General features: G+C 34.6%; 1 protein-coding gene and 1 pseudogene across 23 annotated transcripts in view; both read right to left on the reverse strand.

Annotated features, from left to right (window-relative positions):
* The window catches only part of C2CD5 (C2 calcium dependent domain containing 5), an 88,746-nt gene that overhangs the window by 48,068 nt on the left and 19,442 nt on the right, over positions 1-21,236 (reverse strand). For 8 of the 23 annotated variants that reach the window (XM_070493901.1, XM_070493896.1, XM_070493891.1 and 5 more), the window contains exons 6-12: positions 19,010-19,165; positions 17,640-17,838; positions 11,609-11,760; positions 8,242-8,433; positions 6,543-6,628; positions 5,975-6,007; positions 392-500 (exon numbers count right to left, since the gene is read on the reverse strand). In XM_070493901.1, coding sequence (XP_070350002.1) covers positions 392-500; positions 5,975-6,007; positions 6,543-6,628; positions 8,242-8,433; positions 11,609-11,760; positions 17,640-17,838; positions 19,010-19,165 — 927 coding nt within the window. The remainder of the gene's footprint in view (positions 1-391; positions 501-5,974; positions 6,008-6,542; positions 6,629-8,241; positions 8,434-11,608; positions 11,761-17,639; positions 17,839-19,009; positions 19,166-21,236) is intronic. The other 15 variants (XM_044775219.2, XM_070493898.1, XM_070493905.1 and 12 more) reach the window with 3 other exon arrangements.
* On the reverse strand, positions 20,067-21,101 carry LOC123288473 (leucine-rich repeat-containing protein 34-like; annotated as a pseudogene).

Here is a 21,236-nt window from a genome sequence, read left to right on the forward strand (position 1 = left end):
CAAATAATCTATAAAGAGTTACTGCTAGCAAAACAAATTAACTTAACATCTTAATGGCCACAATGGTCAAATTATAATATTTGTTATCTGCCTGGGTCAAAGAAAACAGCTGACCCAAAAGTTTCTTAAGGATCCCTCAAAGTGATACCCTAGCCAAAAACGAATGAAAATTTGTTTTGTATAAAAAAGTAACTAAAATCTACTTCTACTTAGTTTATTTTTAATTACGATTACTGCAAATGTCTTAAAGCAACATGTGCCAGTTTATATCTTCTTTTTCATTTCTCTTTTCAGATAGATTTGGCTTAAAAAAACAACATTATAAAAATCATGTTTAATAATCACCATTTACGTAAATGAAACACGGAAAACAAACTTCTAAAGAACATACCAGGATTGTGGATACGATCCAAAAGCTTCACAGAGCGTGCACTAACAACGCCCCCAACGTGCACGAGAAATCCAGGGGGAAACGCCGTCAAGGTGAAAAATGGAAATTCCTAGTAGAAAGAACGAGGGAAAAATACAACTCACCATGTGCAGAGTACAAAAAATATGCTTATTAAAAACCTTGTCATAACGAAACGAATTCTATCCCTTAACAATAGGTGACCAATTACATATTATACATGCTCTGTAATTAAAAGTTTCTTTGGATGTTGAGAATTCTAAATCCATTTTCCCATATATAATCATGTTATTCAAAATCCGAACACTCTTTTCATCAATTCTCAATGAGAAAAAAAGTTCTCAGAGTTCCAGTTTGAGATATCTGAACACACTCCTCTTTCCTCTCTCAAAGTCCTACTCTGACGCAACTTAACAATGAGATGAGGGATTCCCAGCCCCCTACCCCATATCTACTTCTCAATGGGGTAGACTCCCCCTCACACACACACCCAACTCCAGGCTACTGGTAAAGACTCTGAAGGCCTGGGGCAAGAGACCTAAAAGAATGTGGGACTGAGGGAGTGAAGGGGAGAGGATGAGCACTGTGGGTTAGGAGATGTGCAGAAAGGTGAAGCTAAGGGCAAATACCAAGTTGAGGTGGGTAGAGAATCGCTGTGTGGATTATTTACTCTATCAACATCAGGCCAGCAGGAGAAAATGTAAGCACACAAATGTATATTAAGAAGGGGAGAGGGAATACAATTCCACAAGTTCTTCCAAGCTTATTCTCCCCTTTTCTCTCAAGGACATCAATCCCATCAATTTAAAGACAAAGACAAGCATGCAAGAGAGAAATGGTAGAGAAAGGAAATTTACTGAAATAGCAGCCAGGAAGAAAGGGGAGCTCCTGTGGCTGTACAAATATAGAGGCCTCTCAAATTACACAAATTGGGTGCAAGTAAGGGAAACTTAGTATCTGACTTGTCTGGCTGCAAGATTAATGTAGCCCACTTAACCAGAAGTCACTTACCAGTAGCCTCAGCTATTCAGAACATAACTGAGAACTGGAAAATAAGCAAAACAGGGCTCTCAGCAGTCAAAAGAACTGTTACAGTTCCAAGTACTAAAGTTTATGTACTTCATTCATAAAAGATCCCCACAGATCATATTCATACAATTATATATAGTAATTATAAATATATAGCTTTAGGAACATATTCTAAAATCTATCATTATCTTTTTTTCTGGACCACAGCAGATTAAATGCAGCAAATAAAAGCTGGGAGATAAAGAGATACTGAATAGTACTAGAAGCAGGCACATTAAAAGCAGCAAGATTACTGACTGGCTGCTTAAAGCATGGAGAATACGAACTCACCAAAGCATAGTTCACAAAGCATAGCAACTTGGAGCCATTTAACACAAAAGCAAACAGTCCTGCACACCTCAGTAACCCATGAAGATACACTATAAAATATATATATGTATATGTGTATAAATATATACACACACATATATTTAGAAATAAATTCAGTTAGAATTTAAAAGTAATCTTTAAATTAACAAGGGCAAGAAAAACCTAGGCTATGTGAAAAAAAGTAAAAAAGCAGTCTATGAAAGTGGATAGGCAGAGCCAGCCCTGATGGCCTAGTGGTTAAAGTTTGGTGCTGTAGCCCAGGTTTGGTTCCCAGTCACAGGACCACACCACTTGTCTGTCAGTAGCCATGCTGTGGTGGTGGCTCACAGAGAAGGACTTACAACTAGAATACACAACTATGCACTGGGGCTTTGGGGAGGAAAAGCCAAACAAAAAGAAAAATGAGGAAGATCGGCCACAGATGGTAGCTCAGGGTGAATCTTCCCCAGTTAAAAAAAAAAAAATGGTTAAGTTTGGTCCAGCTGATAGGCAGAGGGAAAGGAGGAGAAGGGAGAGGACGGGAGGGGAATTTCACTTAGATGTATTATAAAATGTTTAGTCAAAATGCCTCCTTATTTCCATCTAAACTTTTTAAATATAAGTTTTAAATGAGAAATGTACAGGTAAGCTTATCTTCTCAGAAAGTTAAGTATTAATAAGTCTGGTCTTTAAGTTTTTTTTCAATTTTAAGAACACAAGTTTTAAAAGTTCCTCAAAATACTGAAGCATACTATAAAAAAGCATTTTACATTTAATCTTTATACTTAACCATTTTAAATATTCTGGACAAAACTCACTGAAAATAAAACTCTTTAAAGCTAAATGGAAAGCAGTACCTCCTTCTAAAACTGAGAAATAAATTAGGTAAAATTAGATATTGGAAAATGTCCTCATATAAGACTTTAGGTAAGTATGAAAAATCAAATCTAAATGATCTCTCTATTGGGAATCCTTAACTCCTCTCCCCAAATCTGAGAAGATGGGATAAAGGGACGAGAGCGGAAGCATCCCACTGGGGGTAGAAGTAACAGAAAAAGAGCCAGCAGCCCACTCTGCCAACTTCAACTCTGTCCTACATGTCCCCAGTTTATCTAACAGCTCACCCACACACTTTAACACTCAAAATTTAACCTGGAGTAAATAAAAACAGCAGTTATTCAACCAAAACTACGGCTTCAGACAACGCTCTCAGAAGGGCTACTACCGACACCTACAGCCCACTGTTCAAACTCCTACCATCTCCACTATCAACACCAGCAACTACTATGGTGTACTTACAATGTGCCAGGCCCTGTGCAGTGTCTTGAAACTATCCTTCATAATCTTTACCATACGCTGAGAGGGAGGTACTATTATCTCCACGTTTTAGGTGAAAAAATGAGGTCAAGAGGGCCTAGAGTCTTTCTCAGCAATAAACTTATCATCTGGTGAAAACACTGAGTTAAGTCAATTTTAATCTCTAGTCTATTACTATCCCTGATGAATCCACAGGTTCTCTTCCATTGAAAAGGACAGCTTCCTTAAGATCAGCCCAAGCACACACTACTTTCAATGCCTAGATGAGAATTTCAGGAACTGTAGAAGACATTTTCTCTGGGAAGTCCTTATATTTAAAGTACCTTGCCTTCTGCTACCAAGGTAAGACTTCATAACTTGATGCTTTGACATTAAGCCAAGTGCATGCAGCATAAATCCATTTAATAGCATGTGCTCAGAGACAGGCTAGTTGAAAAATCTGAGGGGCTGGCCAGGTGGCACAGCAGTTAGGTTTGCACGTTCCGCTTTGGCAATCCAGGGGTTTGCTGGTTTGGATCCCGGGCGCGGACCTATACACCGCTTGGCAAGCCATGCTGTGGCAGGAGTCCCACATATAAAGTAGAGGAAGATGGGCAAGGATGTTAGCTGAGGGCCAGTCTTCCTTGGCAAAAAAGAGGAGGATTGGTGGCAGATGTTAGCTCAGAGCTAATCTTCCTCAAAAAAAAAAAAAAACAAAAATCTGAGAGCACAATGAGAATATTTTTTTTAAGGTTTAAATAGGATTTTTCTCAAAGATACTTAGTTTATTTTTTAATCAAATATTCTTTTTATTATCCCAAGAGACCAGAGTAAACTTCCTAGATAAGAAACTCCATGCCAGATTCCTACCATGATTTATTGTATAATTTTACCCCACTTCTAAAAAAGTTCATAATTTATCAAGAGTTTGCTTTACATCAATGTTTGCCAAAGTGTGTTCCTTACTAACAGGTTTTTTAAATGGAAAACTCCCTGGTAAAATACATTTGGAAAATACTAGATTAAATTATGTCAATTGGGTTTCTCTCTTGAAGAAAAATATACATCCCAGAATTTAAAAAGTAACTTCATTTTTCTTACAGGTGAAAGAAGAATCATTGAAAAGTAAATCTATTTGCTTTACATTAAATAGTTCATAGGCAGAACCTAAATCTAAATAAAACTTTTATCTCCATTCCTCATCTCCCAATAATCTAACACCTATTACCAAGATCTTGTCAATTTATTTTTTAATGTTTTTGTGAAAGAAAAAAAAAAATTTATTTTTGAGAACTGCTACGTGAATAACCCATTTAAATAAAAGATGTTGGACAAATAGTTTCTCTTTTCCTCAGGAAGAAAAAGCCAAAGAATTTTATTAAGGGTGACAAGGGGTAGAAATGAGTATTTTAAAAATGAATATGAATATTTAAAAAATTAATATAAATATTTTTAAATGATATAAGTAGATCATGTGTTCAGCTGGATCTAGTGTTCAACTTGGCAGAGATAAGGGATATCTGAATATATATGAGAAGAATTCTTCATAGTTCTGTACAAAATTTTTCCAAAACAAAGCCATACTAATGGCAGCCGTAGGCGAATGGGGAAGCCAAAGATGATAATGCTTTTTCCATTTATTATGTACACAGGGTAGAGAGGTGGTCCCAGAAACTCAGCTAACTGCTGCTGCAAGGTTAGGTAACTTACATGTATTGCCCACTCAGGTTTTACAAAGTTGTAAGTGGAAACTGTAGTTTGCCACACCTCTGCTGTTAATTCCATGAAGATTATCTGGTAATGCATGCCCAATGCGTTAACATGTCCAAACTTTTAAGAACGTTTAAAAGCATATTTGAAAGTATAAACTTTATCCATACTAAATCCAAAACAATTTCCACTGATTAGTATTTTTTCCTTTTAAAGCTAGATGCTTTTAAAAGTTCTTAGTACAGAGAGTAAAGTCACAGGCACAACATATAGGCAAAATCTCATTCTATCAAATGTTAAGACAACCCAAGTTTTCCTGTTCATGTGAATTCGAACAATCTAATTAGATTACAGGAAATATTCCTAGTGTAAGGGACTCTGTAGAAAATGTAAAACTGGGAGGAGGGAGGAGATAAGAGCATTCTGACCTAAAAAATAACTGGACACACACACTTTCACTCTACCCTCTTCTTCATGTTTTTAGTCTTTCTCTGTATTTGAGTTCAATGGAGGGTTTGAATGCTTAGCGGGGCTTTTTGATGGCAGTAGTTGGCATGCCTGCAAGTGCGAGAGCAGATGAAAGGCAGTTACTGCTTGATAGGGTCTAAAGCAAAGACCTGGGACCAGCTAAATCATCACTCTGCTGAGTTCAGCTCTGCTCTCCCCAGCCTTGTCTAGAAGGCCAGGAGTGCATACACAGACACTTTGAGCACAAGGAAAGAAAGTCTAATAAAAAAAATGGTTGTATTATTTATAATAATAGGATCTGAAAAACACTATTCTCAAAAGCCAACCTCTAGAAAAGAAATACTTTTGTTTTATAAAATGCCTTCTTTTACAGGTATTTGCTATGTTTCATCTTTTTTTGTAAATGCTAGTGTAAAATGCAACATGTAAAATAAAATTCTGTAAACGCTTATAACTTCCAAATGAGACATAATGAAAGCTATGGAACTGTGCCTTAAAATAACTAACATGACATATAAAATCATGCACTGTATTAGTTAAGTAGAAAAAAGAAAACGAGCCTCATAGAGCTACTAAATCAAAAAAAAAAAAACACATTACGAAAAGAAAAAAAGCTGGCAACATTTGTTAAAAGCTTAAATAAAACTTAAATGATCAAGATTAAAACTAGAAAAGCTACCAATACAATAGGCTTTCACACGTTCAGAAACATACCCGCCTTCTACAGAACCTATGAGGTGATCCTCCCTTAGCAATGAAGTTTATACAAAAAAAAAAAAGAAAAATCATCCAAAAACTTTATTCATTTCCCATGTAACATATTTAACTAAACATTAAACTTACAATAATTAAAAGAGATTTATTCACATACTGAATAACTATATTATTTATGTTAATCTGTAGAAATATGGAATCTGTGCACTTCTTGGCCAGTGATGAAAATAATCTCAGCAAATAAGTATATTAATAAAGTAAGGAATTATTTTTAATATATTACAACTAAAACGTTTTTCTGGAAAAAGTATCTCCTTTTATATAACATTAATGTAAAATTAGAAATGATTTTACTATGCAAAGGATATTTCCAAATAAACTGTTTCTAATAATAGATAATAGATAATAATAGATAATAAGATTGGAGGACAAAACAAAAATGATTATAGAATTATTCCAAATTAAAAATAATGATTCATAATAAAATATTCATCAATAAATAACACGGAAGCATGATAATAAAATCCTATTAACAGTGTAAGAATAAAGAAGGTTGAGAGACTCTTACCCTCTGTTCCAATGCTGACTGGGTCTGTTGTCTTAAAAGGGCTTTAAATGGCCCCCCTTCTTTTCCAGCACTACCACTTCCCATTCCTACAGAACATCAGTACATAAAGAACAACCAAAAAACAACTATAGAAACAAAGTTGAATTGCATTCATCTTCACATATATCATGAGTCAAAATCTGTTACTATAATCCAAACATTTAAAACATTCGGGATACAACTAAACACATATTTTACTCTATTTTATTCACAAAGTTTTCTTTAGAAGCAAGACGTCAAAGTCTTACTGATTGCAGCTAGTTTTAGACTTAGTCTAAAAGTTATTTTAAAAATTATGTTGTATATTATTTTTGTATAATATTCAGTTTTTGAAAGTTGAGTCTTCTAACAAAAAATAATCAAGATAACACCAATTACTTACTATGCTAACAATTTAAGAATAAGAGAAATATTAAATGTTCTTTTACAAGTAAATATAGAGAGGAAAACATTAATTGTGCTTTCTTAAAATATTCTAAAATTCTCTAAATAGCATGAATTTTAGGCAAGTGTGAAATATAGTCAAACCTATTTTCTGATAACTTCCCATCCCTACACGTAAGACTCATGAAAAACAGTATTCATTTTCATAGTTTTCAACACTCATTTGCAAAAATCAACATAAAATTTTTTTAAAAAACTAAAAGTCACGGACAGATAATAGACACACCACAAATGTACAAAGTTATGGATGAAAGAATTATATTTCCCAAGCTCTTAGATGTATTTTTTAAAGTCTTGATTTTAAATTTCTTTCCCTACCTTATTTTATTCTTTTGATAATACCAATAGACCAACTATGGTCAAAGGATTATAGAAAGCAGGGGACAGGTGAGAAGTCAGTGCTCCACAGACTAGAGTTAACAGTTCAATCCCACCCTTTCGAAACTGAAGCTACATACAGTCAGATTTACTACAGTGGCTTAAAAAAGGAACTAATTTACTTTTACATTTTTAGCTGTTCTTGGATAAGGAAACAAAGGTTAGCATGTGTATAGTCTCATTCTGTTCTTTAAAAATAAAAAATAAATTTTTCTTGTAGTAACCTACACATGATTTTTAGAGACTATACAATACTAAACAGAAATGAAACTAAGATCTTCATATGAAGCATATTGAAAGCCGTAAAATAAAACGTAGTTTCGCAGAGATAAATGAAATATCAGAAAATACAGCAGAATAATTTGTAAATTAAGGTAATGGGCATAAAAAAATGAATAATGAAAGAATATCACAAAAATGAGACTTAAACTGATTCAAACAGAATAATTTACTAATGTAACCATATGGTTTAGCAACATAATGGTACAGGTCCAACGTGAATGGAGCTGGTGTGAAGGGAAAGAAAGTAAAGTATCTAAAACAGAAACTCTAGTAATAAAAAGTTAATAATTAATGGAAATATACAGATTTATGTTCTCAGATATATAATTTTTTAATACATAAAATAATTTTAGCAAAATATTCATAATTATCCATCAAGTAATCCTCAATCATGTCTTCATGATAATTCTCATCATTTAACTCTGTCTGCCAATAAGAAAACAAGAAGTACATCTTGTGTAAAATACCCAATATTTCTTTATAGTATGAACTAATTAATTTCTTTTAAAATGACTTAAAATACAGGGATTAAAAAGCTGACATAATGTAATCCTACCAGAAGCAGCCAGGAACAGCTCTTCACTGAAAGAAACACTTTTCCTCAGAACTGGGCTGACAAGGCTAGAATGATGAGGGGGGAGGCTAGATTCCGAGAGGAGGAGACAGGACTTTTTAAGATGAAGGGACCCACAAGAGAGAGAGGGGGAGCTGGGACACAGGTAAATCCTAGGCCCTTGTGGGTAAGGTGCTGTGGAGGAAAGTAGCAGAGAAAAGATGCAGATTCAGAAGATGACCAGAAAATGCAGGATAAGGAAAGCAATGATGAAGCAAAACATAACAGTAAAAATGAATTTTAAAATGCATACACAAATTACACTAAGCATATGAAGTCATTAGCAAGACCATCTATTCAGCATAATATAAATAAAAGGCACAGTCTAAAATTCAACAAAACCTTTACAAATTTTACATTCATTAAAAATTTTTAAATTACTAAATAGGATTTTATTCAATTCTAATCACTTCCAGCTGATTTCTTAAAAACACTTAAATTACCCTCCTTTTTTTGCTTAAGAATGTGTAAGATTAAAATGTAACACATTTTACACATTTTTAAGGCTAGAAACTGGTTGCCTCAAATATCAACACTTATTTGAACTGGTAAAACACATATCACTTATGAGTATTTTAACTGAATATCCACAACAAAAAAACAAACAGTACCACATTAAGCAGTCGTTATTATTAATTTTAAATAAATAAAATAGTAACTTCTTTCTGTTCAGCTTCGAGATATATGTTAACACTTTTCTCTTTTCTCTAACATTTTCAATACTCAAATATGACACAGTACTGACTGCATTTTACATAGATTTGAGTACTTAAGGGTCAAATACCCTTTGGATCACAAAAACTATACATGGCTAAAAGCCTGACTAAAAAAAGTAAAAATTAGCTTGAGTCAGGTGTCAAAACAATATCCTAACATGAGCATTCTAAAATCCTACTTCTACTAGTTGAGTACTTGGGAAAAAAATAGCAAAGTAAAACCCTGTAAAATGTCAAAAACTAAAATCTACAGAAATAACTCAGTATGAAATTTTTTAAAAACGAGACCTAGTTAAAAAACAAGTGATAGTTTTAACTACAAATAGAAAAACTTTCTCAGTCTCAGCTTGATTAAGTTTATTCTATTTTTGGCTCCCCAGTTTACATATAATAAATCAATCATACACAGCTTCTCTAGTCTCAGGATTTCTCAAGAGACTGATTTCGTATACAGGTAAATTAGAAGGCAGAGAATCATGAAATATATGATGAATTAAAGTTTGAGAAATTTTAGAACAATCATAATTTTGCCATTTTAAATCTCCACGAGAAATAGGAATGCTGCTCAGGAGTATTCAAAGATATTTAGGGACTCATGACAAGGTCAAAGGACTAAAAATTGCTAATATCCTATAAATATGCTACTGAGGTAGTGAATAATTACAGGCAAAACAAAATAATTTATTTAGAGGCAGCTTATAAATACAGAAATACATGAGAATAATGCCTCTATTGTAAAGGAACTTTTCTTTTCTTTTTTTAGATTTTATTTTTCCTTTTTTCTCCCCAAAGCCCCCTGGTACATAGTTGTGTATTTTTAGTTGTGGGTCCTTCTAGTTGTGGCATGTGGGACGCCACCTCAGCATGGCCCAATGAGCAGCGCCATGTCCACACCCAGGATCCAAACCGGTGAAACCCTGGGCCACTGAAGCGGAGCGCGCAGACCTAACCACTCGGCCACAGGGCCAGCCCCCTAAAGGAATTTTTAAAAACTAAAACTCTGGAGCTACAAAATAAAATGCAAAGAAGTTTTCACTGATAATACAACTGATTGCCTACTAGAAAGCTAAGGGAAGAAACATCTGGTTGAGTTAATTTATTACTTGACAATCTTCTTTAGGTTTGGCCTTTTTGGTGAATTAAAGAAAAAGAAATAGAAAGACCAAGGAAATACTTTCAAAAATTTGTCTGTGCTATAGCAATGGAAAATAAAGACAAGAATATTGCAAAGTGGCCTGCAATATACAAATAAACAGCCAGTGCACAAAGTCTCAAAAATATTTTCAAGAAAAATTATTCTTCAAATACTATCCTGTCTTTCTTGTTTCGATTGTCATGAATTTCAAGGCCAGAATCTCATTCTTTATTTAAAAAAAAAAAACACTTCACTACAATTTGAATGGTTCAGTTTTTATGACATGAATATGGTTAAGATGCCACATTCCAAAGCATCCATTACTATCAAATATCACATTATTTTTAGATGTTATTCATAATCACGTATATGTAAAAATAAAGCTTTTCTCTTCAAAGAATTAGGTATTTATAATTATCTTCTTTATATTTTGTGACATTTATAAAAATAGATATTAAATCTACAGGCTTTTTTTTAACATCCTTTCTTTACTTTGGAAGTAACACTGGTTCTAGAATTAGATTTCTTTTTATTATTTTCATAAAATCTGGAGTCATTTTATAAACTTCTTGTCTAGCACAAAAATAAGGTTATTAAACATGATAAATTAAAAATAACACAAACAAGAACTATGCAAAGTGTTTTCATCAATCTGGAGAGGAAACTGCCAGACAAAATCATTTACAAAAATTGCAAACTATTAATTTTTAGACATTTTATTTATTTTTTCTTAAGAATAATAATTTATTGATTTAAATAAGCTAATTCTGCTTTCGGGAGTATGAAATTAATTTGACTTTTTTATCAATTTTTTTATCATAAAACATATAAAAACTCACAGAGATTATCAAAATACAAATAAGAAAGGGAAAATTATAAATTTAATACACTGAGAAATATGCAAGAATAAGTAAAAATGCTATTTTATAACCTAGAGAGTAAGCCTAGCAAAACCAAACATTTTAAATAACAAGAAGTTAGCAAATAAATAGATATATGTACTTCAATATAACCATTTCAGTAGTTCTTAAGATTTTTTTCATAATAAAATCTTAGAATTAAATTCAGAAATGGAAAGAAACAATGAACTCAAAAATGCTTATACTGTATGAGGAAGCAGATTGCAAGCTACTAGTGTTACTTTCTATTCAAATGCTTTAAGATGTTATTCCTTTTAATGTGAGCATGAAATGAAAAACGTCTACATGCAAAAAAACATCTTTGACTTTACATCTATCCTACCATTAAATCAACAAATGTAGATCTCTGAGCAAGGAAATTTCTGAACTGTACAAAATGTTCATATTTTAATTGTAGTAACTGAAAATGATCAGCATTTACATTATCTTTTAACTTAAATGCCAAAAACAGGAAGAAAGGCTTGGATGGAAAGCCAATAACGAACAGAAACAAATTTGAAAAGAAAAGACAAAAAAAAAGATGGGTGGAAGCGCCTTACCAGTTTTGGGTGTCAAACTCAAATCTGTGTCAGAAGAAGAGGACTGTCGACTGTAGGACTTGGAAGGTGAAAAGGAATAGGTTTGGTTTTTCAGAGGGGTTGAGGGTCCTGATGAGTGAGTATTGGGATTGGGATCTTCATTGAAGGGAATCCTGCCAGAAGAAGGTGGAGAAATATTAAGTAATCATGTGCCAAGGACTTGACAGAAGGCAGCATGATCCAAACACCAGGAAAGTATTGGGGCAGGGCCAGCAGTCATTTCTTAAGTGTGGAGCTGGGTCTGAGGCCAAAGACAACCAAATGCTGTTTAACCATTCATCATTCTCCAGATAAATAATTATCTGCATTGAAACAGTTAATAAGCCAAGTTAAAAAGCAAAAAAGCATGAAATGACAGACTAAGGGGGTAAAAAATATTAAAAGGAGAAATAAACGAAAAGAATAAATACGTGACTAAAAACATTTTCAAATAAACAATGCTCTTTTAAGTTACGAAAGAAAAAATGATGACTGTAAATGGTGTGTGTAAATATTCACAATCGTTTTTATATTTGCACACACACATAATCTTCCAAAGAAAAATATGTTTCCTTATCCTATAGCAACAAGAGTGCCACAGCTAAAAACAGAGCAGAGTGGAAAATGAATACAGCTACACAGAAACAACTGCATTTGATGCAGAATAGTCGCTTACCTGTTTTCCAATAGTTCTCTTCCACAGAATCAAACAGACCCTACTGTAACAGGTTTTGTACATAAAGAAAATGAGCAAATCAGAAGCTTTGGGATCTACTTCATTTAGAATCCAATGATCAATTTCATTTCTAGCCAAATGCAGAAATAATGGCAGAAACACACACTGGAGGAGCCTCCTAAAAACTCACAGTACATGTACACAAGATAGGGTCCTTAGAGGGTCTATGGAAGAGACTTTGGAAGCCAGAAGAACACTTTCACTTCCACGTAGTTAGAGCCTCTGTGGCGCCTAAATACAGTGTTTCTTCACTGCGGCTGGACTTCAAGTGAGAAAAGGAGGAAGCAAAGACTCATGGTATCTGCCTGCACTACCTGCCTGCCTGCCCTCGGCAGCCACTCTGCCCGTGGTCTGCCTTCCCCAGCTCGGGAGTCTGAGCAGTCTCGTACCAGTATAGATGAGAGTGGGAACAGACACAGAGAAGTTCTGAGTAAGTCGTGAGCCAGTAGCAGTGTGAATTGGGCTGTTGTGAGTCGAGCGGCATCCATGGCTTGGAGGGTGAACCAGCGGAGACCTGAGGGAATTTGTGGTCAAAGTGGAAGAAAAGAACACAATACATACAACAGAGAGCAAAGTTATGTTAAAATAATTTCAAAGGACCTTTAGTTAAGGAAGAGGAATTATTTCTCAATCCCTAGCATGCAAAAAACAAGTTGCAATTAAAAAAGAATAGCTCAATATTAATTTGTTAGGATAGAGTTATAGTTTTAAAGGACCAGATTAATAAATTAGGACTGTAAGAAAAAGAGCAAGCAGAATAGTCAGTGGAATTAAATAAGAAAAAGACTAAGATTCGGATTTTAAGTTGCTTTAAAATGTTATTATTTTGATCACCATAGAGCTTCTAGATGGTATTTTAGAGAGAAAACACTCATAAAAGGGAAAAGCCACATATAAAGTTCTTATATTACCTTTGAAACTGAGATATGAATAATTGCTGATATAATTAATTACATTTTTCAACGAAGAAAGTTTAACTAACAGGACTGTTTCTGTCTAGAATCTCAACACAGGGGCACTTAACAATATGAAAAATGACAGCATAAAGAGAGATGAGTGAACTGAATGGATATAAGCAGACAGAAACATTCCAGTATTTCCGGACACCAAGTACTTAGCTCAAAACCAGGTTACACTGGGAACAAAACAAAGCAAGGGGACACTGCTTTAAAAACACACCAATACCAATGTACATGTTTTTTGTCCAGCTCTCAAACAGAATATATTATTTAAACATAAACAGAACTTACCATTTAAACTACATTCTGAACTGAAATTTTGTAAGATACAACTTACACATCCTACAAGGACCATATCTACGCACATGTAGATATATTTGGATCAGATACACTAATAAATATTCATACACAACATTTAAATTTTTCACAAAGAAATCTGGCTAAAGGGCATAGTTACATTGGAGGGAAAAAAAAAGGTCAATTATATAACTAAGAATCCTGGACTTCATATTAGCAGTTATTTCACTGTGCAATGCCTTTGCTTACACACAAGGAGGGGGAAAGAATCACATGTGAATACATTCTGAAAAACTACCATTTTTTTTAGAATTCAAATTAAAAGCAGGCCAAGAGCCCAACTCTTCTTGTCCTTTTCTTTTCTATTCCCAGTGGCCATTTCCAACAATCACAATTGGTCAAGGTTCAAACATAAGCTATCATTAATTGGCAGTAATGGTCTTTCATAGAGTCCACAGACTACTTTCTGAAAATATCACTGATTTTACATAGGACAAATGTTTCTGCTTTTGCTGCTAGTTTAAATTAAAAATGTGCTTAATATAACTGATGAAAGTCAAATATCTCATTGGTGACTTATTAATATTCAAACAACTGAGTGAGGTTTTCATTTTTGGTTTTTCTTTCTCTGTTGAAGTGACTAATGGAGTTTCTAAAAAGTCTAAGGACCAATGCTGTAGAAAAGAGAAATTACACCTAATGTCTATTAGAAAGAACTTTTCTTTTTAAAGTAGAGAAGCAATAAATCATATTTAAAAGCACTTCTACCATCAAGATAGTTCAGCTACAAAACACCCAAGAGATTTATACTATGCATTACTAAACATCTAAAAGAAAAAAAACAAACTAATAGAGTAGAACGTACCATTAATAAAGGTAAAATAAAATGAACATTGTAAATTGTTCACATTATGATATCAAATTAAAATCCAAATACACTGGAGCATCACCATAATGAATTCTTGGAGTTCTAGTTCTCATCAACCTTGCAGGAAAGGTTGCCTTACCATAATACCTTAGTGGTATTTCTAATATTAAATCCATTCAGATGGGAACATAATCCAGACTACCTTTTATCAAATCTCTGTCTAGAATCAACAATGTTATAATTAAATACCAGAATAATTATAATCAGCTGAATCATAAAACAATTTTAAACTAGCACCCAAATTGATTCATTATCAACAATACAAAGAAGCTGGTTGAAATAAAGCAGCCTGAGTATTGAGGGTTTGTTTTTTTTTAATAACATGACTTAGATAGTAAGATGCCATTCAGAAAATCTTAATGAAGCAACTTAAATGCTTCACGGTGTGAATCTTTGACAGTTTAAGGCAATGGCTACAACAAAATGAAAAAGGAGAAAACTTACACAATCCCAGAAGATTTACATTAATGGAACTCTTCCTGAATGCAGGCAAAATGTATTCCCCTACTATCCACACAGCATTCTGAGACACCAACACGTAATATAGCTTTCTCGTTCCGCTAAGTAATTTTGTGAAAAGAGGAAAACTTCAGACAACACAGCTGCAAAAGCCAGGCCCCTTGAGGCAGTGCAGATAAAGCTGGAGGGGGGCAGGAGAAGGAGGAACCCAGGCCTTTACTTAAATTTGCTATGCTAAGAGAAAAAAAATCTGAATCCCTCAAAAAGTTACCTGCAATCTGACTTTACCCACAGCAGCAGGCAGTTCATATCTTTTTAAGACATATTTTAAATGGAATATAAAGCAAATTCACTCTTCAATTTATTTAAAAAATTATTTCACTTGTCAATGTATTTCCAAATAAAATTAGGCAATATATGTAACCCTGTACTCCTTCTTGCGACTAAAATTTAATCCAAATAACTAAAGCCAGCAGAAAGGAAATAATTAAACAAAAACAAAAAGCTTAAGACAAACAGAAAAAATTCATTCTAAAAAAGATTGTTTAATGGGACCGGCCCCGTGGCGGAGTGGTTAAGTTTGCATGCTCTGCTTCGGCAGCCCAGGGTTTCACTGGTTCGGATCCTGGGCGCAGACATGGCACTGCTCATCAGGCCACACTGAGTCGGCGTCCCACATGCCACAACTACAGCGACCCACAACTAAAATATACAACTGTGTACTGGGGCGATTTGGGGAGAAAAAAGCAGGGAAAAAAAAAAGATTGGTAACAGTTGTTAGCTCAGATGTCAATCTTTTTTTTAAAAAAAAAAAAGGGTTGTCTTGTAAACATTCCATGGCCAAGAATCCTGTATTTCCTTTGTTAATTAAGATCACTGGTTTAGTGCTATTAAAAAAAAAAAAGATTGTTTTAAAAAAAAGATGGTGATTGCTTTCTAGTCAACCTCTCCTGACTACTGCTGAAGTGGGAAACATTTCTGGTTTTCTGACTACAGAATTCTGACTCTCTGATGATACAGAGCAGGGGTCAGCAAACTACACAGTACAGGCCAAATCCATCCTGCCATGTTTTGTAAATAAGTCTTACTGGAACACAGCCACACTCTTATTTGCATACTTCTGATGGCTGCTTTCACACAACAGCAGAGTTGAGTAGTTGCTGTTAGCAAAGACAATTATTTTACCTGTACCTTCTAGTCATTTACAGAATGTTTGTTGACTTCTGATCTAGAAGAATCTCTAGATCAATGGTTCTTAATGAAAGTATTAATGGCACTGAGTGTGGAACAAGTCGTCTTATGCAGTCAAGCATCACTTAACCACAGGGATACGTTCCCAGAAATGTCATTAGACTATATCGTCATTGTGTGAACATCACAGAGTGTACTTACACAAACCGAGATGGTATAGCCTACTACACACCTAGGCTTTATGGTACTAATCTTATGGGACCACCATTGTATACACGGTCCATCGTTGACTAAAATGTTGCTATGCGGTGCATGACCATACAGAGTTGTCCCTTGCTGTATAGGATAGTCAGCACTTCCAGTCCCCAACAGGATTGTCCCTCTCATCTCACTCATGACAGAAAATTTTCGTTTCAAACATTCCCTGTTGACAGTACCACCACGTTTAGAATTCCTGCCTTAGACACAAATGATGACACATAAGCCAAATCCAGTCAACAGAAGTGTTCTGTTGGATCACACATACTTTTTAAAAAAATGTATGAGTCAGGGGCCACCCCTGTGGCCGAGTAGTTAAAGTTCTGTGTGCTCCACTTCGAGGGCCCAGGTTTGGATCCTGGGTGCAGACCTATACCACTCATCAGCCATGCTGTGGAGGCATCCCACATACAAAGCACAGGAAGATTGCCACAGATGTTAGCTCAGGGCTAATCTTCCTCAAGCAAAAAAAAGAGGATTGGCAATGGATGTTAGCTAAGGGTAACTCTTCCTCACAAAATAAATAAATAAGTAAATAAATAAAAATAAAAAATGTATGAGTCTAAATTCCTTTAGATCAAGAGTAGCAAACTGCTTATTTTAGTCAACAGAGATAGAGATTATATATATGATCAGTACCTGAAATATTTACCATCTGGCCTTTTATAGAAAAGTCTGTAAAACCAGCTTTACTCAGTCTCCAGTATTCCCTATTTAATTATACCCCACTATTTTATTTATATAAACAGCTTGGCCTCTGTAGACATCTGAGAATGAAACCCCTGCACAAGTCAATCTTTCCGGCCTTCTATACTATGTTGCTAATAATAAGCCTAACTGGATTATCAGGTATAGAGTTTTAAGCATTCTCCAAGAGAATTAGTAAAATTCCACACAATGCATAAACATTCATTTATGCCTTAGATATACAGTTCTAAAGATCTGGAATGAGTTTAATTTTACATTGCTTAATTTGAATTTCATTATCAAGACAGTATAAATAAAATATTAGGAATATCTAAATAATTTTAAGCTTTCAGTTTTGACAGTCATCTCTGATAAGAACAATCACCAGAGAACCAAATGTACATTGAACAAATCTACTAAAATGTTTCAAATCCAATGAAAATGTATAGGTTAAAAGATAAAAAGCTCCATAAGAACAATTCATTGATTCATACTTACTCCTTCATTTCTTTGGATGGGGAATTACATGCAGGAAGAAACGCTGCTGGGCTACTTAATTTATCCAGTGTACACGCTGTTCCTATGGCTCGTACCACTAACCCAGATTCGCCTTCCAGATCAAAACACTGTAAGTACCCAACAACCGCATTTCCTCTCATTTCAAGCACTTTCAAGCCAATCTTCCTCTGCAGTTCACCTGCAAAAAAGGGAAGAAAACTCATTCTGCTTCATATTGCCACATAACATAATACAAAGCTGGAAATGGCAGTAACAGAAAAGAGTCCAAAAAATCATAGGTTTTTAGAACATGAAGGGAAGCTAAAAGATGATCTGCCTTCTACTTTTAGGGAGGTAAGACTATTAGCAACATTTTACCAATGTGGCAAGTAAGGTTCACTCATTCATGCATTCATTTACCAAGTAATTTTTGGATGTGTACTTTGTACCTGGCATTCTTCCTTTCTAAGTGCTAGAGATGCAGAGATGAACAAGAAAGATAAAGCCCCAATTCTAGTGGAGTTTACATAACAGTTGGAGAAACAGACAAAAAACAAGTAAACAATATAAATAGTACATATAATATAAATATAACATATAGAATATATAGCATATAATATATTCTAATTGTAATATATAATACATTATATATGATATCACATAATACAAATATGTAGACTACAAACATAACATATAATTAAATATACTATATTAAATGACATTTAAACTTATATTAAATATAATTAATATAAGTATTAAGATATTTATATTTTTCTATTTAAAATATATAAATTTATTATATATAAATACATTTATACTTATTAAATATAACATTTACACTTATTTATTGTCTGATACATATGTGTGAGAGTGTGTGTTCATATATACACACTCACATATATATAAATATAAATTTTAGACAGTAAATAAGTTCTTCAAAGACAAACAAAGAAAAGTAATGAGGTAAGAGTGGCGGGAAGGGTAGAAGGAGCTACAACTTGTCAGAGAAGGACCATGAAAAGACAACATTAGAACAAAAAGCATTAGAGTGATGACCTGAGTTCTGATCACAAATAAATGCTAGAGAGGAGAAAACTAGAGCCCGTTTCCAACCTCCTTGCTCTGGGCACTTTCCACTAGGCCACTTCATGAGCACAACTTCCTTTACTACCTAGTTAAGAAGAACTATAAGATGCTGATTCAGATTTCTTCTTGTTCTAAAATGGCAATTCAGGGGGATGGGGCCAGAAGTAAGGAATCAGTCGCTTACAATTCAGTCTTCGTTGTCAAATTTCAGGTGGCATGTCAAAAGGAAGCGAAAAATTTGGGAACATTAAGTCATCAGTAATGACACTATCTTTTTTAAATACCTGACATTAAAGAAATGAGTCTCTGTCTGGCCTCATTTGACGCCCTTGGTGTACGAATTCGATCAATCCATTGATATTCCGGGTCTTCATTGACTACAAGTTCTTCTACAAACCCATGAATTATCACAGCTCTATAGCACTTTGGAATAGATGTTGCTGTTAAAAAAAAAAAGTCTGTTATGCTTCTACTTATCACAAGGTGAAATTCAATTTTTAAGAAATGTACAATTAAGCTCTTACCTTTAGGATACAAGTTACAAGAACATCTTTTACTGTGATAATCTCAATATAATTATAATACTTCCAATCAAACAGTCGTCTAAGTTCCATTTTATTCTTAGAAATAATCATTTTCTCTCATGGAGACTCTCACCTTTCTCATGTAAGCATAGTAGACATAAATTGCATGTTTATAATTTAGAAAACAGCTATAGACTATGTTAAAAACCTTTCAACACAAAGTTTAAGAAATCAGTCAGCTAGATGATTATTACATAAATAGGTAGAAGGCAGATAATGCATACAAAAAACTTTAATTATTCAAAGGGCTTTGAAAAAGTTCTTCGGTACACCACGTACTGCAGCCTCAAAAATCAAATGACCTTTCTGACATATCTGAGGAGCCATACAGCCCTCAGTTTCTAATAATCCATGGTATATGGCCAACTGGTTCAGCCGTTACTACTTAACAGACTCATTTAACACAAAAAAACCCCAAATGTCACTGGATTTATATAAGATCTGGTCAGATTCAAAAAGAGGAGAACCTGAGAACACCTACACCAAACTAGTCTCTTATAATAGACATTCGTGCCTTGAAGCTAACTCAACTACCTAGGAGTCTGCAACCCTATTAATCCAGGCTGGCTATGAATTGCCCAGATCTGCCCAATTCTGACCCGTAGCATTTCACAGTATTCTCGGGACTCCATACCTGTAGGAGCCTATGTCATTTTGGATAGCACCACAGTGCCTGGCTATCATGCTCTGCTCCTACCTTTCAGTGTCCTATACTAGAGGATATACCACTGGATTTTTCTCTCTTTTTTTGATAGCCACACAAAGTTTAATATAGTTACATCTTTTACATATTTGACAAAAGTAGTTTGTTCTAATTTATGAACGAAAAATTTAATAGTAATAAAATATTAATCTCTGTGAAAGTAATACGACAAATATGTGAAAATTGTCTTAGAGCTTGTTTTTCATTGCTGTTGATCTACTGGTACAGAAGTGAAGTCTGCATTAGATGAGTAAAGCTTCTCCATAAGTTGGTGCCCAATAATTCTGCTTTTTTAAGGCCACCGGAGACTTCTGCAAGTTACAAACCCATCCACCACAAACGGCTCCACACCTGTACTGTCTGGTTTTAGACAGCCCACTTGAATTAAGTCTAAATTTGCTACAAACGTAGCCTCATCAAATCTGTTTCCCCAAATGTAGACATTAGAGAGTGTGGGATTTGTTTCCGTTGATTAAGAAAGTGCAACAAGTCCTCCTCCCTCTCTGTTGTGGCTGATGACTGACGACCAGCTGACATCAAGATAGTGCCCGCCACTGTTCAGATACAGGACATCACCTGTTTCGTACCACAATTTTTTATATCATGCTTACACACGTGTAGCTCCACAAGGCAGTGATTTTCTTTCAACATGTGGCCTAGATGAACACTGGGCTCTTCTTGTTTGCCACATAGTATAGGTCGGTTAGGTTTATGCCCTTAATTGTTTGGTTTTGAGTTAGGACTGTAGCAAATGCTATCACACTTTCCATTCCCAGATCACAGTCACCCAGACACGTCATTTCTCTAAGGATGAATTAATTTGTAGCACTACAGGAAAAAAAATCCCACCTTTATTTTTCATTTTGTTTCCAGTCATTCATGGGTATTTCAGAATGGTATTCTTAAGGAATGCTTTAATTTTTAATCAATTCTCCAGCTTCAGACCCAATAATATTAAACAGAAGGTTTAAGTAAATGAGATTAAGTTGTTTTATTAATATACAGACTCTTCTATAAAAGCCTGGAAAGAATCCAAAAATCGCCACTTCTTACTCTTTCTACTGGCATTAAGCGACTGCTACCAGCAACGTTTCATGGGATTCTTTCCGGTCACGTTCATAGGTGGGATGGAGGCTGCAGCAGGGGCTGGAGAAGGGGCAGCACCAGGGGCAGGAGGGGGAAAGGCCAGCCTGGCACAGCCTCCTCCTGGCCTCTGGTGGTGTT

This window comes from Equus asinus, chromosome 22 (genome assembly GCF_041296235.1).
Source record: "Equus asinus isolate D_3611 breed Donkey chromosome 22, EquAss-T2T_v2, whole genome shotgun sequence".
NCBI lineage: Eukaryota > Metazoa > Chordata > Mammalia > Perissodactyla > Equidae > Equus > Equus asinus.